This window comes from Bombyx mandarina, chromosome 02, assembly GCF_030267445.1.
Source record: "Bombyx mandarina strain Sakado chromosome 02, ASM3026744v2".
Taxonomy (NCBI): Eukaryota; Metazoa; Arthropoda; class Insecta; order Lepidoptera; family Bombycidae; genus Bombyx; species Bombyx mandarina.
The window spans coordinates 7,890,661-7,915,533 of NC_143209.1; the positions used below are offsets into that span (position 1 = coordinate 7,890,661).

The following is a 24,873-nucleotide window of genomic DNA, read 5'->3' on the forward strand; positions in this document are numbered from 1 at the left end:
TGATTCGTTTTTTTTTTCTTTACAGTATATTATTAACGAGAAATAACCCAAGTTAATGTTGTACATTAATTTTTATTGCACAACCTAACGATTAAGTGTTAGGTATTGTGTTTGGTTTGAGGTGCACGTTTTTGGCCACTAACCCGATCAAAGCAAGCCACTTAGAACTATTGACAGTCCAACATAAATATATGTATATGTATATCTATACATATAAAATGAATTGCTGTTCGTTAGTCTCGCTAAAACTCGAGAACGGCTGGATCGATTTGGCTAATTATGATCTTGAATTACTTGTGGAAGTCCAGAGAAGGTTTAAAAGGTAGATAAATATGACAAAATGCTCGGAATTAAATAAAAATAACAATTTTGTTTTTCCTTTGATGTGTTCCCCGTCTTTTTTTTGTTTTAAGTTTATTTTATACAAAAGTTTAGGTCTTTTATTTATCGATTGAGGCACTACGAAGTCTGCCGGGTCAGCTAGTATATATATATATAAAAAAAACCCGAAAAATCTTAACGGGAACATAATCGTTCGTAAACACGGACCGTGTCGGATCCAATGTTTCTTTCGATCGTAAAAATATATCCGGCACGCGATCCACCCAACGTACGAGCGATTTTATTGTCTCTATCAATTAATACAAGTTAGGCGTCCATTATTTTTATGCATACGACGTCTAAAACCAAAGAAGTTACGTGCATTGCGAAATTCCAACACGGATCTAGCTTGAGAATTCTTATTTTTTTGTTGTCGTTTCAAATTTTAACAGAAATTATGTTTCTTTGCTATCAATATGATAAAAGTTAGTTTTTTGGAACGAAGTTCCTTATGGGACGATGCGGAGGGGTACCCGAACCGGAAAAAAAACGTCCGTAACGTAAGATTTTTATTATTTAAACAAAAGGAATCGGTCCGACGGGAAACACATAAAAGGAAAACAAAATTGATATTTTTATTTAACTCCGAGCGTTTTCATATTTAGCTACCTTTTAAACCTTCTCTGGACTTCCATAACTAATTTGAGACCAAAATTAGCCAAATCGGTCCAGCCGTTCTCGAGTTTTAGCGAGACTAGCGAACAGCTATTCATTTTTATATATAATATAAGATGTATAGTCTCAGTATGATGGCTATAGTGTCTAATGTATAGTCTACGTGATGACGGTTATTATTATTATTCATATAAATAGCTGTTTCTTTGTATATTATTATTATATATTTTTTATAAATCATTGTGAATAAAATAAAGTTGATAACTTTGTAGTTTTTTATTTTATTTTTATCAATAAAAAAAAGGAATGGAATTGAAATGAAGGCGCTTGGGTTCAAATGGCTCAGTCATGTAGTGCTGATGGAGTAGAATCCAGCTGTGAAGGTACATCTAGTACGACAGAGGGACGCCATTCCTTAGGAATTCCCTACAGAATTGTCCCATTTTCACACACTTATGCACTAATATGCCAGATCTTCTCAGTGGTTCGCGATTCCGATCCGGTGGTAGATTCAGCGAAGCCATGCTCTTGCTAGGACTAGTGTTAACTAAGCCTTCCAGGCTAAGTCCGGAAGCTAACGTAACCTGTCGAGGTTACTAGCAATAGGAAGGCAAAAACAATCCAGGTACACATTTTCATAACTGCCCGAATCGCTTTCCCGCTAAAAAGTTAGACTGACTTCGCGTGATGTCATTGCTGTTGGCGTCAAATGTCAAAATATAACTAAAATATTGGAACATGCATTTTGTAAACATTATTTTTATGGGATTTTATGACTTGGTAACTAAGACCTTTAAGTCATGTCTTATTTTAATTTATAAAATATTCTTATTTTTATGAAAAATGGGAATCTGGAGTGAAATGAAATGAAATGAAGATGATTAATTTGAGACATTAATCAACTGGGATGAAATTAAATGAAATGAGATGATATGGGATGAATTAATATAATCTCAGTAAAATGGTGGTTTTTCAGTGGACTTTTTGGAGGAGAAGTTACGTCCAGCGGCTTTGTTTCATTTGCCCACATTTTTGCACTTTCACAGTCACTAAACAGTTAATAAACCACCGTTATTACACATTTAAACCTGAAGAAACACTAAATATACATAGTAAAACAAATAACACAACTTCACTCCTCGCGTTCCCGCCAAAAAGTCCATTTTTTTAACAGACAATGGGCATTAGTGTTTAAATATCGAACAGTCTTTTTGCATAGCATTAAAATTTCATTTGGTATAAAACTTTTTCTTAGAACGCAAAATAAGTCCGTAAACGTTAAAACAAATGAGTTTAGAAGCCTTTAAAAAAAGAATCGTTTTCGGCGAGTTCTTTGCGTTAATTACCGGACGCTATCTCTGTCGCTCCCGTTAATTTCTCCAATAAATCTATCTCGCTTCATCAGTTCGATGCTTCAGGGTTCAGTGTTAGAGAATCATCGATTTTTTTTTTTATTTAGAGTACATACTTATTGTTGACATTTCGAAATATGAATTTATAGTATGTATTATTATTTAGAACAGAAGTTTTTAGTTTTATACTTCTATATTGAAATAACGGTAAGGCATGTTGCAAGCACAGACATGGATGGTTGTTATTACAATATTATTATTAAATACTTCAGTAAAATTTGACTTCAAGGTGGGTGAGAGCATTATCTTTAAGTATTGGAATCATGTTATTTTTATAGAACTTATTCCAATATCAATTACATATTTATAACATTGGACACAATTACATTATCTTCGATTTACAAAATTGGAATCATAAATATTAAAGTTTAATGTAAATAAATATATCTCACTTTCAGTGGGTTAATTTATTCATACATAATCATTTAACACTAATATTTGTGTAAATGCTTAAACTTATCTTAGAGCACTTACGAATATTAATATTCTCACTTAAGCGGTTGACATTCTGAACACTCACTACATAGTTATCGTAGTAAAATGATGAGCTCGCTAACAAATTAAATTAAATTAGTATGTGAGTAATTTTATTGGTTGTTTCGGCTGGTTACAATGTTTCCATTGAATGTTCCAGAATAAAGTTTGTAGAATTTATGATTATGTTGGCTAAAAAATTTTCAAATTCGTTTTCGAAAATTGAAATTTCTCTATATTATGTATCTTGTGCTTACCTGTTGCCAATACCGTCTTTATCATAAGGGCACACGGGGCCTGTGTCCAGGGCCCCCATTCTGAGGGGGCCCCGAAGGACCAACAATTTCTCTCACACATTTATTCTCAAAACATTTTGTCGGGCACATTAAACTTTTTTCACAAATCAGTAATCTTATCAGAAGGTATTTTCAAGGCATATACTACGCCATTATATCGATGACTATTTCTACTATATTAATAATATTTCCGAACGCATCCTACCTAATTTATCTTGACGATAACGGTTTCCGTTATCGAAATCGTAACCAAAAAACCAGCAGCATTCTTATATCATTAATAACATATTATATCATACTGTATTTGATTACCTATAATAAATGGTCATACTCAGTAAATAAATCTTTTTTTACTTTCCAAAAGGGCCTCAAATTCTTGTGTGCCCCAGCCTAATTTAAGACGTCCCTGCCTGCTGCTGCTGTCCATGGGCGACTGGTGACAAAAACCACTTTAAAGCCGTATGCTCGAAATTTGATCGTGTCATTAGTGTAACTATTAATTGATTTTAGCATTTTTTATAAACACTAAATTATATTTTCAAATTCAGACATTTCTTTATCGACTAGCGTTTTGTTTTCAATACATATGAATATATATTATTTTTACATCAATATGGACACTATTAAGTAAAAATAATTATGGAATATGAGTTCCGTCGAGCTAGCAATGCCGCGTAAACGGCTCACAACATTACTTACATGTATGTCAAAATATATGACATAATAAGTCAAAAGTGTCAACGAGCCACGTCCGCCATGACACTTTTCCCCTTTCAATTCCTGCCGCCAAGGGCGACGCATCGATTTCATATTTCTGTTATAATATTCAATCTTTAATTTGTCACATAATTGGAGGAATTGTTTGAGATGATCCCCTCGTCTCCTTTTTATCATCGCACCTCCCGCCTTCGGAGCAGAGTTTATCTATATCATCTGGAACCGCTGCGTTCATCGACAGTGCGTTTCTAGAGGTGTTTTTTGCCACGTACCATCCGACTATGGAATGAGCTCCCCTCCACGGTGTTTCCCGAGCGCTATGACATGTCCTTCTTCAAACGAGGCTTGTAGAGAGTGCTTAACGGTAGGCAAAGGCTGACCTCTGCCCCTGGTTGCTGAAGTCCATTGGCGACGGTAACCATTCACCATTAGGTGGGCCGTATGCTCGTCTGCCTACATGGGCAATAAAAATAATAATAATAAGGACTAATAAATATCTCTAAAGCAATAAATACAGTCCATGCTTATTTACCACAACGCAACATAAGGATTGAACAGTACAAACAAACACACGACTTGTTATTTGAACACTTCCAAAATGGACATTTTGATCTTTAAAATGAGCCCCATGGTCGTCCGAAAACTGAAATCAACAACGACAGCCTAAATTCAGAAGCTGACAATACTCGAATCTACTGCTGAGTTAGTTTCCTAGCCGGGTCAGCACAACGCGAATAAACTTTGAGACATGAGCATAATGTCATCAGGCTAAAATGCAGGCTTTCAGTAGACATAGATATAAGCTGAAACACTCATAGACACAAGAAAACCCTCGAGTCTTTGAATATGGAACGTTTTAATATAACGGTTTTGTTTTTATATAAAACCTAGATTCACGGAACCCGCCTTAAGAATTAATTCGTCATACTTGACGGTGCGTACTGGCGCCTCTATAAAGCATAAGCATTTTGTTTTTTCACGTCTTGGTTTCACGTCTTTGAGACACGTTACTCGTGGTAGGACCTCTTGGGAGTCCGCACGGGTAGGTACCACCACCCCGCTTATTTCTGCCGTGAAGCAGTATTGCGTTTCGGTTTGGAGGGTGGGGCAGCCGTTGTAACTATACTGAGACCTCAGAACTTATATATGAGTCGACTATTATCAAAGCCGGCAATGTGACTTTTGGACAATTATTAGTAAATCGGAAAAACGAATTACTGACTTTGTATTCCATTGGCAGTCACAAAACTCTTCTGAACGACATCTTAGATAAATAACAGGTTAAGTATTAACCTTTATTTAATGCAGGTTTTGAACCGTATTCTTTGAAGGAGACGATTATATTCAAATCAATCTGTATTGACATATCAATAACTTTTTTTTGTCCAAATGCACAGATTGCCACCTTTGATAATAGACGACTCATATCAAGGTAGGTGGCCCATTTACGTTGCAGATGTGAGCTCGTCTACACATCTAAGCAATAAAAAAAAACCTTAATCATGTTTATATTGATATAATACATGCGAAACGATGATTGTGAAGGCTCAATCTTTCAAATAGCTACTGAATCACGGCTTGCTGTGAAAAAAAAAAAAAAAAAAAAAAAAAAAAAAAAAAAAAAAAAAAAAAAAAAAAAAAAAAAAAAAAAAAATAAAAAAACGATCGTGAGCGACTACCGTCACTAACATATTATTGTATTATATATACGTATTCCACCAATAACTCATGAAAACGGCTAGCAATTAGTTATTTTGTTAAATAAAATAACAATAAAACACAGCTCAATAAAATAGGTGATGTCTGATAATGTCTTTCGTTTAATTTTAGGTCAAAAGAAAGAGTTTTTGAATTGATTTTTGAAATTTTAAGTGTTTTTCTTTTTTAATAAAAGCTCTGCGAGATTTGTTTAAATCCAGCTTATTGGGCTTTAGTTAGATGCTTTAAGAATGTTTTTACGTTGCTCTTTTTGTGAAATGCGAATATTTGTAGCTGTTTTTTCTGTTTTATATTTTCGCGCGTTATAAGCACTGACAATGTCATTGTTATGACAATATCTTCGGAAATGTTTCGACCGCGAAGTATTTAAACGTTAGAGTTTGATGCTTTATTATATATTACATAATATTTAGTTTTTAATATTTAGTCTTTGTTATATAATATTTAGTTTACTTATGCTTGATGATGATGATGGTTGATGGCATAAATAATGGCAAGCATGGATGGAAATGATAGTGCAAGGTAGAGGGGGAAGTGGTCGACCAAAGAAGATATGGATGGAGTGTGGGAATGACGATATGAGAGAGAGAGAGGAGTGGGTGTTGAGATGACGGCTGATAGAAGATAATGGAAGAGAAAAAATAGCTGTGCCGACCCCACTTAGTAGGATAAGGTGGAGACAAAAAAGAAAAGAAGAAGACTTATGCCTGGTTTAATTTTGTGATAAGATAGCCGATAGCCAATAGGAGATTTAATGTTATATTCGGGTTTCGTGAATCACAGACATACCGAGTAGTGAACAAACTTTTGCGGTAGGCAGCGGCTTGGCTCTGCCCTTGGCATTGCTGAAGTCCATGGGCGACGGTAACCACTCACCATCAGGTGGGCCGTATGCTCGTCTGCCTAGAAAGGCAATAAAAAAAAAATCGTTTTGACACATTATTGATTTTTTTGCTGGTTTTGCGAACATATCCTTCCTGTATACCTATCATTAAAGTGATTGTTATAGTCGTTGAGTACCTAGTTCTCATAGAGCCCTCACAAGTCTCCACCTGGCTTTGTTTTGCGGTTGCTCCTTATTATTGCTCCAAATGAGGCTGGCTGTCCTTTTTTTTATTGCTTATATGGGTGGACAAGCTGACAGCCCACCTGGTGTTAAGTGGTTACTGGAGCCCATAGACATCCACAACGTAAATGCGCCACCCAACTTGAGATATAAGTTCTAAGGTCTCAAGTATAGTTACAACGGCTGCCCCACCCTTCAAACCGAAACGCATTACTGCTTCACGGCAGAAATAGGCGGGGTGGTGGTACCAAACCGCGCGGACTCTCAAGAGGTCCTACCACCAGTAAAAAAGTTCTCATAGAGCCCTCACAAGTCTTGCACTTTGCGCTTGCTCCTTAACATAGCTACAAATGAGGCTGGCTTTTCTCATCTCGCTGCGTCCCCAAGTGTGTACACAGAGCGACCAGGTCTTCTCACCGAATTAATTTTCACTGAACTTACAGCACGTTGAATAAACCGGACAAAGTATGTGATTGTCACGACGCGACGCATTTTTAAACCGATTAGATCGACAAAGCGAACTCGTCGATTCAATTGCCCGAGACGAAGTTTTTGTTTTCGGGAAACCTACGCGCCGTGACCCCGGCTGACCCCTTGGGCGCGGGCGTTCGCGTCGAAATATTTGAAGAAAAAAAAAAAAAAAAAAAACCGTTAAGCATCATCGGACAGCCATCATTGCGCGCGAGATCGAAACGTTTTATTGTCTCCATTTTGTTTTCGTTGTAAATTGAAATTCTTTAATTGAATAAACACAAAAGACCATTCAATACCTTCTTTCCGTATATGTAAATCCGTGAGACCTACTTAAATAACTGTGGATGTTAAACGTATGTTTTTAAAGTCGATTTTTCCTTGTCCCCAGGCTAATCAAGCGGGATACCCGAGAAGAACAAGAAAGCCCTCAAAATTACCCGAATTCAATCACCAAACAACAAACCCAGCACCCTGAGTTTTACAGATCCGTTCGGGCCTCCCCAGTCCACGGACGGGGGGGGCCCTTCCACCCCTCAGCCCGCTATGACGTCACAGGATAACCTCGACCACCACCACCTCGGGGGCTCACAGACCCCCCACGATATATCAAATTCAGCCAACTCGACCCCCACGAATGTGTCAAAATCTGCGTTTATAGAATTACAGCAGCACGGTTATGGGCCTTTCAAGGGGGGGTATCAGCATCCCCATCATTTTGGTAGTCCGGGGGGTCAGCAGAATCCTCACGAAGCATCAGGGTTTCCGAGTCCTAGATCATTAGGTTATCCTTTCCCTCCTATGCACCAAAACACCTATGGGTACCATTTAGGGTCTTACGCGCCGCAGTGTGCAAGTCCGCCCAAAGACGGTAAGTCACATTTATCTATAACACTGAATTATTTCTTTACATTCTGTATAACGCGTCTGAAGAGACCGCGTCTGGAGACGCGGCCTACTGCAATTACTAATAGCTGTATCATGAAGACGTCGACACTGATGTCACCAATAGACATAATAATATATACATTGAAGTATACTATAGGCTCAGTAACCACTTGACACTAGGTGAGCTGTGAGCTCGTCCACATAGCTAAGCAATAAAAAATAATAATAATTGCACACTGAGTTTTTCGCCGGATCTTCTTAGTGAATCGTGATTCCGATCCGGTAGTAAATTTAGTGAAGCACTGCTCTTGCTAGGGCTAGTGTTAACAATATCTCTCAGGTTGAGCCCGTGAGCTCGCCTACCCGTCTGGGCGTAGCTAGAAAATTGCCTTAGGCTACCAGCAAATAGGTAAGAAAAAAATGTACTCAAAAAGCTCACGAAAACTATGAGTATCCGCCGTGATGTACATGTTTTATGTATGCTGTTCAACATCCTCAATAACCCAGCTGTTCCCCAGTACCTCCGTGAGCGCTTCGGGTACCAGATGCCCCGTGGTGTACCCTGTCGTACAAGTAGATCCCTTCTCCTTAATTTTCCCCCTCACTCTTCCAGCCGCTACGGTGGTTCGTTCACTGTGCACTCTGTGCGTCTGTGGAACTCAGTTCCACACTCAATCCGTGCAAGTCCCTCACTTGAAGTATTCAAGAAGGCATAAAAGGAGCACTATCTATCAATTTAGTATTACTTACTTATATGTATTTATTTTATGTATTTCATTATATATGTACGTGTATGTATATGTTTATGTTATTTATTTGTGTAATTGTGTATGTATATAGTTTGATATTATGTATTAGTGTTTATTTTTGTTATTTTTATTGCTAATTAGATTGTACTCATCTACCCACTAATGTAAAGCTTTCCTTCTTTGAGAACGGTTAGCTGGTAGATAACTCAATTGTTGAGTTAAGCTAGCCATTTTTTTATATCTTATCCCAATTACTGTATTTTATTAACAGTGTGTACAAATAAAGTATCCGTGCGTAATTTACCAAATGAATCCTCGGTCTTTCGGAATCTCGAAAATTGTATACAAAACGTCGGAAGCAATATAGAAGGAAAACGTAACGAAATTCATGTTATAAATAGAAGACAGATAAATATAAAATAGAAGATAAGTTTAATGAAAAAACAAAAGCAACATTAAAATTATATCTAGCACACGCGAAGGAAAATTATGAAATGAATTAATTCTACATTACATTCACGTAAATCGATCTTTTATTCAAGATCGCTCATTCTCTCTACACCCGAAATGAGGCGCGTAAAAAGTCATATGATAACGTTAAACTGTAATAAATTATTAATATGCTAGTTACGGGAAAAAAAAAATTCATATTAAGTCATGGTAAAGTGTTGTAATTGTCGGACAAAATACTCGATGTCTATAATTTCGTTTGGGGAAAGTGAAAGAAAATGGCCACAGAGTTATAAAACTAAACGCTGAGCAAATAGTGTCATAATTTCGGGGTAACACACTTTCCGAACTTATAATTTGAATGACAGTAATTGAATGGCTATTCTTTTATACTTTTTTCGGTAATAAATCTATGTGCGAGGTGTTTTATTGGATATGTTTTTATGATCGCAGTCGATTAGCGAGGTTTCATCGTTTTAAAACTTCATCATTAATAAATAAAAATACAAAATTAGATCTTTATATTTTTATGAGCAAGAAAAATATGCAACCTCTTTTGTAGCACACATGCAAGTAGTAATATTAGACTTTAAAACAAAGGATTCTTTTGCCCGTTTCGTTCATTGACTGACAAGATTATCTCCAAAAAAATATTGACAACACTTTGTTAACTTATTAAGTTCGAATAAATGATAATCTATACTACCTTATTAACTATCTACTAACTACTTACCTATATCTATACCGACCCTATTAACTACCTCTCATCACGTCATTTCGGATCCTCCCGATCCATAAACGGTGCTTGAGGTACCTCAAGCACCGGTCACCTTTCTTGTTCCCTGTGCGACGAAGAGCTCGTCGAGCAAATTAACCCACAGACACAGCCCACCGAGTTTCTCGCCGGATCTTCTCAGTGGGTCACGATTCCTACCCGGTGGTAGATTCTGCGAAGCACTGCTCTTGCTAGGGTTAGTGTTAGCAACGTCGTCAGATTTGAGCCCCGTCAGCTTGTTAGGCTACGCTGACATAGTCACGCAAGACTTATCAGCATAGGTATGAAAAATTTTTTTTTCATAACAAGCACTGACTTTGAGGTTTACTTCTTCTTTTACCCCTATTCCGACTATCTGAAGTCGACGCAACATATCCTCTTTTTCCATTCAAGTCTATTATACATCATCTCTGCACTCGCCCTCTTCTCTCGCATATCCTCTTACACACAGCCAATCCCATTTTTTAGCACGTCCCCTCCTCACATTACCGACTACCTTCATACCCAAGATCTTTTTACGAGATACCTATCTATCTATCTATCAGCCCACGGGTATGCGAAGTCAATTTTATTGAGTAAAGGCCCATTGTAGGACTCAAAAGATGGTGATATCTGTTCGAGCTCAGAAGGTGTATTACCAGCGGCTCTGGAATCAGTCTTCGGGCAGGGGTTGTCAAAATTAGAATAGAAGCATCGTGTGTGTTACCTAGTGCCTAGATGGCTGGAGCTACCTAGTCTCAATATCAGTAATATCAGTCGTTGGACGGCTGCTATAAATCTTGGTCCATTTATTATAATCTTCCTTTTATGTGTTTTGGAGTACTTCAGTACTGAGAATACATCTGCAATACCCAAGGCTTTAAGGGTAATATTTTTATGACTTGAGTTGACTTCAAATATGGGGGAGAAAGAAAAAAAAAACTCAGATTATCTATACTAATATTATAAAGAGGAAAGATTTGTTTGTTTGTTGGTATTAAATAGGCTCCGAAACTATTGAACCGATTTGAAAAATTCTTTCACTATTTGGAAGCTACACTATTCTCGAGTGACATAGGCTATAATCTATTTTGAAAAAAAAATGGGTACCTTACTACAACTCCAATAATGTAACCCAAGGTGTAAAAAAATTACCTGAAATATCCTTTACATCGCGTGCCCTGCGAAAACATTGATGATAGAATAAAATAATGTACTACGACTTTGTAGAACATATTATTAATTACAAAAAGTGTCGCGACTGCATATGTCTGACTATTATAGTTAAGCCGCAATAAGTGTTCTTTTAATTAAAAAAATAACACAACGTCAAATATCGTTGAAATTTTTGTTAAAGACCCGAGCGGAGCCGAAGCGGGCCGCTAGTCCTGAATAAGTAAATACGCAAAATGTCACATTTGTTTGGTTTCTATTTGCCGATTTCAGTGATTTTCATTGGAATGCTTGTTAATCGTGTCCCGAGGTATCTTTGGCCTCACCTCATCCCATAATGCCACTTTCAAATGTAAAAAAAATCATGTACCTATTCCGTGTAAAACGTCGATTTTCGTCTCTTGAATTATAAATGTGGCCGGCACTGTAATTTAAGCGAAACTTTGTATTGTCGAAAGCTCCTCGGGTTTTCGTCACTTCGACTTTTTTGAAAGTTGACGAATCATGAGGAGTTCAATTTATGGATTTTAATTCATCTACCCACATTTATGGTATATTTAGGTTATTACTAGTTCTTTTTTTTTAAGGAATTTTATGACCTGATAACTAGGACCTTTAAATCATGTCATAATTGAATTTATATTTTTATAATTTTATGAAAAATGATAATATGGAGTAAAATGAAATGAAGATGATTAATTTGAAACATTAATCAACCGGGATGAAATTAAATTAAATGAGACGATATGGGATGAAATATAATCTAAGTGAAATGGTGGTTATTTATTGAGATTTTTTCAGTGGACTTTTTGGAGGACCCCGAAATGTTACGTCCAGCGGCTTTGTTTACCATTTTCCCACATTTGTGCACTTTCACAAATATCAAACAGTTAATAAACCAAGGGGACAATGATCATTTCAAGAAATAAACTATTCGCGGTTTACTTATCAATTGAATCAAGAATATAATTATTATACTAAAATACTACATAATTACGAGTACATAACACACGGATAATATGTATACGTATGTAATTCTATAAGTAATCAAACCAAAAAAGAAACAGAGCAACGATTATTGAATCAATGAAACAAATTAAGTGGTTACATGAAATATTTTGACGGCCGCATACATCAGCTTCGATAATAATCGATTTCAGATCATCGTTCGTATCGATTTCGCTTTCGAGCATCCTAGCCGATAAAAAAAAACAACAACGAACACGCGAACCGAATAAAAAAACTGCAGACACTTTTTAAGACGCCAAAATTTTTCGTGCAAAGGAAGCCGACTATTATGTTTGGGGCCACGAAACCAGAGGCATTAGTTTGAATGCTGTTTTTATATGAGTAGAGACCTCGTACTGGACGTTGTAAGGTGGAGACTCAGCCAATGAGGTGGACCACAGCCTACCTGGTGTTAAGTGGTTACTGGAACCCATAGACATCTACGACGTAAATGCGCCACCCACCTTGAGACAAAAGTTCTAAGGTCTCAATATAGTTGCAACGGCTGCCCCGGCATTCAAACCGAAACGCATTACTGCTTCACGGCAGAAATAGGCAGGGTGGTGGTACCTACCTGCGCGGACTCACAAGCGATCCTACCACCAGTACAAATACCAGTACATAGCTGGTAAGAACTGGATGTGAAAGGCAACAGATCAAAAAGAATGGAGTGTATATGAAGAGACCTACTCAGCATTGGGTGGACGCGAGTTTAAGAAGAAGATTAATCTCTGAGTCATGCAATTATTATGGTGCGTTGGGAAACACCATGGGTACGTCACTGTATACCATTAGATAGAGGAAAATACATAGGAGTCGCAATCTGTAGATTTAAACACCAATATTTAAATACTATCGCAATGCAAAAATTACTTTTAAAGTACCGAGACAATTTCCGTGCAAAATTTTTCAATTTCATATGAAACAAACAAAAAAATATTCACTCAATTAGAACTATTTTTACGGGCAATTAAGTAGTCTGTAAAACTCTAAAGTATTCGAAGCGTTGGAAAATAATAATAATTATAAAATACGAGAAATTAAACTGTAAAAGTATAATTCGCATTATGTCTAATTATATTGCGAACAACGAAGAAAATATTATATAGTCATTTTTGCTTCGTATAAACACAGAAAAAAATGTGATATTGAATTCTGGCACTTCGAATTTCGTATTCACGTTAAGAGAATCCCAGCTGCTAAATAGACATCAACAACTTTCTCTATTAAACTTAGAGTAGTTTTTTATTTATTTCTTTGCGTTCCTTTCGTGATATTTATTGGGCTGGTCTCTCTTGAGAGTATTTTTGTTTTGTAAAATCTAATAAAATGGATAGAAAGAGTTATTTTTATATTAACAAAATTAAGTGTTTTATAACGAACTAGCTGACCCGGCAGACCATGTAGTGCCTCAATCGATAAATAAAAGACCTAAACTTTTGTATAAAATAAACTTAAAACAAACAAAAGGAATCCTTCCGATGGGGGGGACACATAAAAGGGAAAACAAAATTGTTATTTTATTTAATTCCGAGCATCTTCATATTTATTTACCTTTTAAACCTTCTCTGGATTTCCACAAATAATTCAAGACCAAAATTAGCCAAATCGGTCCAGCCGTTCTCGAGTTTTAGCGAAACTAACGAACAGCAATTCATTTTTATATATACAGATGTACTGGATTAATTCGCTGCTAGTCGCTCTCGCTTCAGCTTAGATTATCGCTGTTTCGACGGCCCCACGGCTTTGCCTAGCTAACCGGCACTCCGCTTCCTCATCGGCGTCGCAAGGTCGATTCTATAAAGCAGTTTCCCAAATATAGTAGGATTTCTAACTTTCTAAACGGATTGGAGGTCTTTGTTTTACAGCTGTTAACAGCTAATCGATCAGTCTAGGTCAGGGGCTCCCAAACCTATTTTGCCCACTGCCCATTTTGAGAATAAATTATTTTTATGCGCCCCCATTTTTTCACTTACTTAAAAACCACTATAGCGACAGCTCATTCGGTGTCTAAGACTCCTCCTAGTCTTTAAGTCTAGAAGAGTCTTTTAATTTATATACAGTTAATCTACAGTTCTTCAGTCTTTTACAGTTCTGTACTGATCCCCAACTTCTCTGACAGACTTAAAACTGTATCTTAGTAAATAAAATGAGGAACATCCTTCAATTCATCATCTAATTCGAACGTAACCATTAAAGCATTAAACTTCAACAAACCGGTACCAAAACAAATTGTGACAAATCTATCATCACCTATAAATTCTCATCTCGACTTTTGTAGGGTTGATACTCCAACTTAGTAAGACCCGATTCTTCCCAAACTACACCTCGTTAACAGTTCCATTGATACTGGACGATATATTTAGGCTGTGTCCGAAAACGAGCGTTACGCCTTCGCGTTAAAGTTGATTTTCCTTTGTGTTTCTGTGATCGAAGAGCCATAAATCTCTCGGGCTATAGGAGGGACAATTGTATTAAGTAACATCGGTTTGTATAACAATGTTAATTGTATAATAAGAGGTGATCGTCAATTGACTTACTAATGCTCATCATGAGGGTACGGCTTCTAGGGTTTTTTTTTATATTGCGTTGAAAGGTTTATTGCATTGAAGGTCTGAGGGTCCAAACTCTATTGTACTAGTACAGGTATGAAATCTAGTTTAGTTTGTTGGTTTAATTAGTTGTATAGAGACAGTGATGTAATTCCCACAAAGGGGAAGTCTAAAAAGAGAGTTAGTGAGAGCGAAAATAGTGTGTTGTGAGTGGAAAGTTCTATATGATATGCGAAGTAAAAAAAAGATAAAGAAAAAAAACAATAAAAATATAAAGATAAAGATTTATAAAGACGATCATGTAGCCAACAAGAATCTAGTTAAGAAGGTAATGCGAGGAGGGAACGTACAAAAAATATTAGAATGGGCTGTATGAAAGTGAATATGTTAGAGAATCCAAAGCAGAAATGTTGTGTGATAGGCCTGAATGGAAAAAGAGGCATGCTACACCCACCACGCATAGAGGGAGAGATAAGGGCAAAAGAAGAAGACTCACAAACTATTCACCAATTCAGAAAGATCGGCGAATCGACAAGAAGTAAATGTCACCTCAGTTATTGGTACAATACTAACGACAATGCTAATGATGACAAAATCTTGAAATCAAAAATAAGATTAATTGAAAAATGTCACAATAAAATATTAAAACGTCTAGGATAACATAATTGTAGTTAAGTAACAGAAGTTTTAAAAAAAAATAAAAAAAATAGCAACTAGTAACATACAATCATAATTATTGCGGGGCTTAACAAAAAATTTAGACAATTACTTAAACTATAATACTACACTTGAGTCGACTATTATCAAAGGCGGCAATCTGACTTTTGGACAATGATTGGTAAATCAGAAAAACGAATTATTGACTTTGTATTCCATTGGCAGTCACATAACTCTTCGGAACGACATCTTAGATAAATAACAGGTTAACTATTAACCTTTATTTAATGCAGGTTTTGAACCGTATTCTTTGAAGGAGACGATTATATTCAAATAAATCTGTATTGACATATCAATAAAAATTTTTTGTCCAAATGTACAGATTGCCGCCTTTGATAATAGACGACTCACTTAATCTAATTCACTTTGCCAGAATCCTACATCGAAGTGCTCACAATAACTACTAGAGTTTTAAATCAATTCATTCAAAGCTACAGATATTCATTTTTTATACATAGATTCGTTCGTAGTTTCTCAGAGTGAATTAAAAAATTTAACTGCCGCGATTAGCTCTCGGCTCTGTGGTTCTTGATTGCGAAGTCAGCAATAGTATGTGTGAAGGTCGTTGCCAATCTTACGACTCGAATTGAGTAAATATACCGCGACTTAGTTGGTAAAACGGGCGAATGAAGTTTGAAGGGTGGGGCAACCGTTGTAACTATACTGAGACCTTAGAACTCATATCTCAAGGTGGGTGGCGGTATTTAGGTTGTAGATGCCTATTGGCTCCAGTAACCACTTAACGCCAGGTGGGCTGTGAGCTCGCTTATCTATCTATGTTGTTTATTGTTGCTTATCTATCTATGTTATGTCTAAATAAGTTGTGTGACACGTCGTGAGGGAATCCTAAAGGCAAATTTCTTTTCCTAATGCAGCAGAAGCAGTAACTTGTTTCGGCTTGAAACGCGGGGCACCGTTATACTGTAAAACTGAGTCTTAGAACTCGTGTCTCAAATTGGGTGGCATTGGTATTAACGTTGTCGATGACGAGCTACGGTGGGGATTTAACATCAGGTGGGCCATGACCTCGTGCACACATATTAAAAATAATTTAAACAAAACATGTGTCCACTTCACACGTAGTAGAAGTGAATCCTTCAAAAATTTTGGCTTCAAGATAATAAGACGAATGTAAAATTTCGGGAAGAGGATAATTGTAGGTTTAGTAATGTATAGTGATATAAAGTTTTGATAATTATTTTAAATTTAATTCGTATATACTACATAGATTTATTCATAATGTATTAAGTACGAAGCAGAGCACAATGAGAACCACGAATTTAAGAAACACTGTATAATGCTTCCTATCTCGTTTTCTCCTACGTTAAATCTTATGAATTTATGTATCTGTCTCTTTTTACTGTCGCTCTTTCGTTTTATCGACTTTTGAATCACAACGATGCTAAAGAAGTTTATACTTCAAAAACCAGCTGAGGTTACAATTTTGGAGCCCAAATGTCCTGTTTCTAGAAATTTAATGCTGAAAGTACCTATATATGGGAAATGAAGGTCATCAAAACAGCAGAGGTCCGTCATTTCTGGCTGGCGACGAATGGCTATGTCTTCATGCGCAAAGGTCGGTGCGTGTTTTACGAAACAACAATAAAACTGCGTCAGGACAAAGGCTCTAACTATAAATTTGTAAATTTCGGCAATTGAAAGTTATTTTTTTATTAACCTCTTAGGCAGACGAGCATACGGCCCACCTGATAGTGAGTGGTTACCGTTGCCGATGGACTTAGCAATGCTAGGGGCAGAGCCAGGCCGAATTACGTGGTTGGTTGAGGAATGAGGTTTTCACTCCCGATCCTCTAGTTATATCATTGCTTATTGCTCCCCGCGGTCGCAGTAATGAGGGTTTTGCTCCTGATTCTATTATTATATTATTTACTTGCCCTATCAGTCTCCGAGGTCGCAGTACGCTAGCTTAATACTCAGAAAGTTCTGCTGCCCGTTATCCTGTAATCCTTTGTCGGCGTTTACGACGCCCACGAAAAGATATTAGTTAGTGGTGCTAGTGTCGGTCTAGCAAGAACAGCAGAAATAAAACGGGATCCAATTTCAATTCCAGTTGCTCAACGTCACCCAAAACACGTCATTACGGATCCTCCCGATCTATTAACGGTGCTTTTAAGTACTGCAAGCACCGGTCACCGTCCTCGTCGAACCCGTCGCTTGCGATGAAGGGCTCGACGAACGAATATATATATATATATATATATATAGGTATATAATATAATAATAACCCACAGACACAGCCCACTGAGTTTCTCGCCGGATCTTCTCAGTGGGTCGCGTTTCCGATTCGGTGGTAGATTCTGCGAAGCACTGCTCTTGCTAGGGTCAGTGTTAGCATCACCCCGGTTTGAGCTCACCTACTAGTTAAGGTTACGTTGAAATAGCCTCTCAAGGCTATCAGCTTAGGCAGGAAAAAAAATTCCAGTTGCAAATTTTTTCTGTTCGGTGTTATTGTTGACAATGTTTGGTATTCGAATTCTGGGCGTACTTGTCTCGTATATGTTTCGGTACGCACTGGAGAAATTTCTAGATTGTAGAATGCACAGCGATTTTTGCAAGCGAGCTTTTTGTTTGAATGATCGAAATATTTACTAACATTTTCGAATTTTTTTTATCAATGTGTTTTTTATTTATTGGATAAATTACTTACGTGAATGTAGCGTCAAATCTTGATACACTGTATCTTCATATTTACAATGAAACAAATAGTAAGTTAAATCTCAAGAGATACAGAATTAATTGCAATAATTGTAGCACTTGAAAATTGAGCTTAAATGGATAAAAAAAATATTGTAAATCTTAAATTCGTGACTTGCACTCTTTGTCGTCGCACAGCATTGTTTCTTATGACTAAAGCACTACCTTGATTGCGGTAAGTAGTCACGCGATTCTAACAGTTTTTTATTATTATTATTTTTTGACAAATAACCAGGAATTTTTCTTCACTGTTGAGAAGAATGTCGCTAAATTAAGTCATTTCGGTATTGTATTTGATTGTTTAAAAAGAAATGTCTTAATATGGCGCAGTTTTACGCTAATGTGGCTCAATGATTTAACCAATAAATAATTTGGTAAATTTAACATAGTTTAAAGATTAATTGAATTTTTTTGCTTATATTTACGATAAAGCTCGTATCCTCACTCTCCTAAAGTGGAGTTCATGGATAAGACCACCTCGAGATATAAGATTGGAGGACCCTGTCCTTCTAACTGGGAAGCAGGAATGCTGCGCAGGAGATCTGCTTAAGGAACCAGGGACTTAAATTCTGGGACTTAGGTAGGAACATTGAACAACTGCGGAAATTTTTAGAAGTCGTAGCTCTTAGATGTGGTCCTATTTTTCAAGGCAATAATAGAGTCCGTACAAAAAATACGGGTTTTAAAGGTAGTTAAAGACTTTATAACTATTATTTGATCTGTCCCGAAAGAGTGAGATAGCAAGATGGATTCCGGTAATCACTTAACATGGGGAACAAGCGAACTGTAGGCGGCGGCTTGGCTCTGCTCCTGGCATTGCTGAAGTCCATGGGCGACGGTAACCACTTACCATCAGGTGGGCCGTATGCTCGTCGGCCTACAAGGGCAATAAAAAAAAAAAAAAAAAAGAGAATGTTCCAGTACCTTCGTTTGAAGTCTGACCGGGAATCAAAATGAAAGGCCGGTGTACCAAAATCACCTGCGCTTCCTAAGTTAGATTAACGAGAGATCCTAGAAAGCTTCAGTCGCCGAAATTAATATATGTCGCCTCTAGCCATTTAGAAGTCTACGTATTTCCACAAAAACGACTCATATTAATATGAGGTCAATTAACTCTACATTAAATTGATAAACTCAAATGTCAAGAGGTCATTAAAACTAATAGCATTATGATGTGTCTATATTTTCATTGGATCATAAAACAGTTAATTTTTTTCACACAAGCTCTACATTGTAGAGTCCATAGGTCTACGTAATTAAAAATTACTTAATTTCTGTTGATATGAACATCTTTCCATTAATTTTATTAGAGTTTACAAAATATGAATAACCTTTAGAACAAAAGTTGTTTTTATACGAATTTTATATGTGAATAAAAACTACTGCTGTAATGTTTGTTTATAGTATACAAATAATAAAACAAAAAAACACCTTAAATTCAATTTAATTACCAGCCGTAAATCATCTGTATGCAGCTATTAATTAGCTAATACAGAGAAGCTAACGCGAACTGTCATAACAGCTCGTTACAAGCTTGACTTATGATATAATTATATAATATGACTAATTATGTTTGTTGAAAATATATTGTTCTGCAATCTATTTGGCGAATCCGTGTGTTATAGTTTTCGTTTTAATGATATTAGGCCTTGATTTGATTGCTGTAAAGTCTATATACGCTTGTCAATAGCTCATTTTGAATTTTGTTTCTCGCTAAAGACCACGTAAATAAGCACCTACCCAACCGATAGTCAGTGGCTTCTGCAGCCTTTAGATGTCACGTCGCACGTTAAGACGAACTGTTTTTTTTATGATTAAAAGATTACTGGTGGCCCGAAGGCCTTTCCAGTTTCACCAGAACAGGTGGGCGAGCAAAGGCTCAGCCAGGAAGGGTGGGATTTGCTAACAACTGCCCGAGTGCCTCCGAAGGAGACCTAACAGCTCAAGAGCAATTGCTTCGCGAATGAATCTACTCCGGGTCGGAATCGCGACCCGCTGAGAAGATCCGGCGAGAAACTCAGCAGGCTGATGCATGGGTTAGGTTGCACGTCGACCTCTTTGTCGAGTTCGACGAGTACGGTTACCGGGGTCTCTAAGCCTGCTTCTAGTATTGGAGCTGAAGGCGTCTAATGCAAAGGTTCTTGGATCTGATGGATACGTAAGGACGTGTTAAGACGAACTATTCAAGTCTCTGTTATATTAAAAAATAGCAGCCTCATGCTTCAAACCCGAAGTCTTGACAGCTTCGCAGCCAGAATGATGGTACCTATTCGGCTTGGTATACGTCCAGTAAAACCCATTGATACTAAATTCTGATAATAATTGTGGACCGCTATCAATCGAAAGACCTTCTCCAGTGGACACAAGTCCTCCCAAGGTTTTCTTTTTATTTTATTTTTTAGTGCTTAGATGGGTGGACGAGCTCACAGCTCAACTGGTGTTAAGTGGTTACTGGAGCCCTGGATATCTACAACGTAAATACGCCACCCACCTTGAGATATAAGTTCTAAGGTCTCAGTATGGTTACAACGGCTGCCCCACCCTTCAAACCGAAACGCATTACTTCTTCACGGCAGAAATAGGCAGAGTGGTGGTAGCTACCTGTGCGGACTCACAAGAGGTCCTACCACCAGTCAGAAAGGTTCGTGATGGACGTTCTTCATCCAATCTACATAGAAACTCTCTAATAAAAATTAGTTAAAGTACAAACTAGAGCATATTTTGGATCGTTATAGTAGGAGGTGTTCCCGACCTCGCTTTAAGCTCCAGAAAGCTTTTTACGTCGACGTTATTTTCGGGCTTTTTTTGTTTTAGAACAAAAAGTAAGGTCCGGCGCTTTATGCGGCTCATGTTACACCACTAGCTTTAGATGATTGTAGCTTTATTTGTAGCTTGGTGTTATTGAATAGTAATAATATGTAATTAGTGGGTATTTTCTAATTATTTAAAGTGTAGAATGATGATAAATACATAATATTATAATAGATTTTTTTATTATCTGTGTTCAGTGCCATGTAAAATGGTCATTGAAGTTATTTTGGTTCGTCTTTGTGGTTTATAAGGTAAATTCGATGAGGAATGTTCTGATGGATCCTTCGAGATAATACCGTCGTTAACATTACAATCACCCGTCACTAAAGCCGATTTCATTAATATTTTGACGCATCTATGCGCTCATTCATGATTCTTATTCAGTGTAACGTCAACAAAAAAAAATCTAAAATTTATAATCAAAATTACTTTTACGGTCTACGGTCCTCAAATTGTATTTGATGTTGCGATTTTTTTATTCGTAAAAGTTTTATTGGCCGTGGGCGTGCGTTTTTCGCGTCGTAAATATGATTAATTAAAAGCTTGATAGTTCGTATGTATGTATAATATTAATGTGTAAAGTTTTTATCCGGCTGTGTCTCTTCTCTTCTTTTTCTCCATCTTATCCCACTAGGTAGGGTCGGCAAAGCGAATTTTTCTCTTGCATTCTTCTCTATCAGCCGTCATCTCAACACTCACTCCTCTCTCTCTCATATCGTCATTCACACACTCCATCAATGTCTTCTTCGGTCGACCTCTTACCCCTCTACCTTGCCCTACCATTTCCATACATCTCCTAGTCACATGAATCTCCTCTCTACGCATCACACGTCCATGAATCCGTGAATCCGAGTTAATTCTATTAATCTATAGCTCAATACGACTTAGCATTGAGCGTTAAAAGAATAGGTACCACGTTCAGGCGCCCTAGAAATGAATAAAAAAATAAAATGAAAACAAGAATTGTTGCAATTAGTAAAACCACAATCGGGCAACAGTTGCGACGCGACCCCAAACTAGCAACTGTTTTTGTCACGCACGTAAAAAAAAAAACAATAATTACATGATTCATGTGGCATACACGCGGGTGTGAAAAACTAGGTTCGTTTGCCGCGATGCCGTCGTGTATTCAGGCCTCAAGTTTGAGGCAGCTTTACTAATTGAGACATTGAGCTCTTGTCTTAATGTGAGTGACGGCGGATTGATTGGGCAAATATATTTTTTTTTATTGCCCTTGTAGGCAGACGAGCATACGGCTCACCTGATGGTGAGTGGTTACCGTTGCCCATGGACTTCAGCAATGCCAGGGGCAAAGCCAAGCCGCTGCCTACCGCTTAATACTCTCCACAAGCCTCGTTTGAAGAAGTACATGTCATAGCGCTCGGGAAACACCGTGGAGGGGAGCTCATTCCATAGCCGGATGGTACGTGGCAAAAGAGACCTCTGGAAACGCACTGTGGATGACCGCAGTGGCTCCAGGTAGTATGATGGGTGAACTCTAGTCCGGTGGCGGGCGGTGCGATGGTAAAAACGAGATGCCGGTATCATCTCGAACAATTCCTCAGAGCACTCCCCATGGAACATACGGTATTATAATACGGTATAACTCGAATATTAAATTCAGTAAGTCAATTTTTAATTCGTCGTTGAATTAAAAATCGCTTATATCGATCGATCAACCGGCGAAACAAACTTAGGGACCATGTGTTTATTAGAAGTATCTCCGTAGAGCTGTGAAACATTTTGATTTTTTTTGGCCTCTAAGACAACGAAATTTAATTTTCATTATTAACTTTGCGAAAAACATCCTGGTCTCGGTATCCTTACAGATATTTATGCCAGGTATTACTTTTATATTGCTTATATGGGTGGACGAGCTCACAGCCCACCTGGTGTTAAGTGGTTACTGGAGCCCATAGACATCTACGACGTAAATGCGCCACTCAGCTTGAGATATAAATGTAGTATTGGTAAGAACGGAACGTATGAAAAGAATGTGGAACGGAGCGTTAATATGTGAGTGAGAGAAAACGGAAAGAAAGGGAGAAGAGAATGACAGAGAATTGGAAGATGGCGAAGACGATTGAAAAATGAGCAAGACGTAATAAAAGTGTTAATTATTAGTTATTATTATAATAGAAGATTTTGGAACATTGTAACTTTTATTTTATGCGCTTCGATCCCTATTCTACACAAGTTCTAAGCTCTCAGTATAGTTACAACGGCTGCCCCGCCCTTCAAACCGAAACACATTACTGCTTCACCGCAGAAATAGGCGGCGTGGTGGTACCTACCCGCGGGGACTCATAAGAGGTCCTCCTCCTCGAGTCGTGCTCCTCATGTCTGAGGGTCGTGACCACCATCACCCATGAGCTTCAATGTTAGGAGCTTTTTCCACTTTCCCCTGTCCACGGCGTCATGCAGCGCGCTGTACACTGTACTGTCCAAAGCGGTGCGGATCTGATCGGACCAACGAGTATGGCTGCGGCCTCTAGATCTGTTAAGAGGTCCTACCACCAGTACAATCCGACCTGAGATTAGATTGACTTCTGCAGCGAAAATAGTTGCAACTATTAGCCGTAGCTTGGCTTAAAGCCTGGATTTACATCAACGAGCTTGATCAACACAATTCAGATCAACGGTAAATCGGTTTGCGTTTGAACAACATTAGTGATGCCTCATTTAAAAGCACGAAGGCCGATTTTTCTCTTTTTTTATTTTATTTCTTCCTCTTGTTCTTGTAAAGCTTTTATTGTTTTTTCACTGGGCCTTTTAATATCTCGGCTTTTCGATGGGCGGTTCCGTGGGCGGAGTTCCTAAAAGACGATGCGCTTTGAAAGTGCCTCTACTTCAGGTAACAAATATGTTTAAATTTCTACAAGTTTCTGGTTACGGTTTCATCAAGACGTAAGATAAGAGTAGATTCTGTACACTCTCTCCTCTATCCACTATCCAATTTATGAAGAAAAGCCATTAAATTGTCTTTCTATATCGATATAATTTGTATATATATTCATATAATTTGTAAAATCAAAAAATAATAGCTTAGAAAGAAAAAAAATTTCATCGGCCCCAACTCAAATGTCATCGACTGGCTGTCTGTCAGAATTGTCAGTGTCATACTTTGCATTGAGTTAATCTGTATTCGCGTGCGTTAATCTATGCGTAATATATTCGCATAATTTTGAACGGTATTGCAATGCTTTAGTACAAGTGGTTTCAATGTGAGCGACCATCAGCCAATTTCTAACGTAAACTAACCAACCATACTAGTCGATTGGAAAGTTAAGTTAGTTATTGTTACAATGTAGGACACAGGCACGGCTCAAAAAGTCTTTATCTGATGTTGTGGTTAAGAGCTCTGTCATATAGCGCTGGGCTTCTAAGCTAAACTTTTCAAATGCTTTTGCAATTTTCATCCATGAACTTTCACTTTTCTACCTCAAGAAAAACGCCAAAGTGTAGTTGAAAAGAGATAGCAATCAATTTTTGTATTATACAATACACAAGTACGAATGTATGTAATACCTTTTCAAAAAAAAATGCCTTAAATTTGCTATAAAATTTGAAGCTATTAATATTTTAAGCTCTGGAAGAGCGAGTGAATGTAGAGCATATCTCTTGCTCATATAAGGATTTTAATGGCGACTACATAATTGAACATTACGTCATATGAAATAATTAATCGTATGTTTGTATGTTATATTAAATCATCGATTAATCTTTATTAGTATCGATAATTTCACGTCCCTAGCGCTGCACAGTTGACATCACTAGGTGGGTGTGGTCCCGCTTCGGGCACTCCATTGTTTTGTCTGTAGGTCTGTCAGTTTGCTGTGTACGTTAGACGTAGGGACGCGAGATGTATCGATATGATAATAAGTATTTTATGTGACATATTTTTT

At 37.4% G+C, this 24,873-nt stretch overlaps 1 protein-coding gene across 7 annotated transcripts in view; it reads left to right on the forward strand.

The window, feature by feature from the left end:
* The window catches only part of Dll (homeotic protein distal-less), a 148,470-nt gene that overhangs the window by 22,825 nt on the left and 100,772 nt on the right, over positions 1-24,873 (forward strand). For all 7 annotated transcript variants that reach the window (XM_028172822.2, XM_028172825.2, XM_028172820.2 and 4 more), the window contains exon 2: positions 7,543-8,022. In XM_028172822.2, coding sequence (XP_028028623.1) covers positions 7,698-8,022 — 325 coding nt within the window. In that variant the 5' untranslated portion in view covers positions 7,543-7,697. The remainder of the gene's footprint in view (positions 1-7,542; positions 8,023-24,873) is intronic.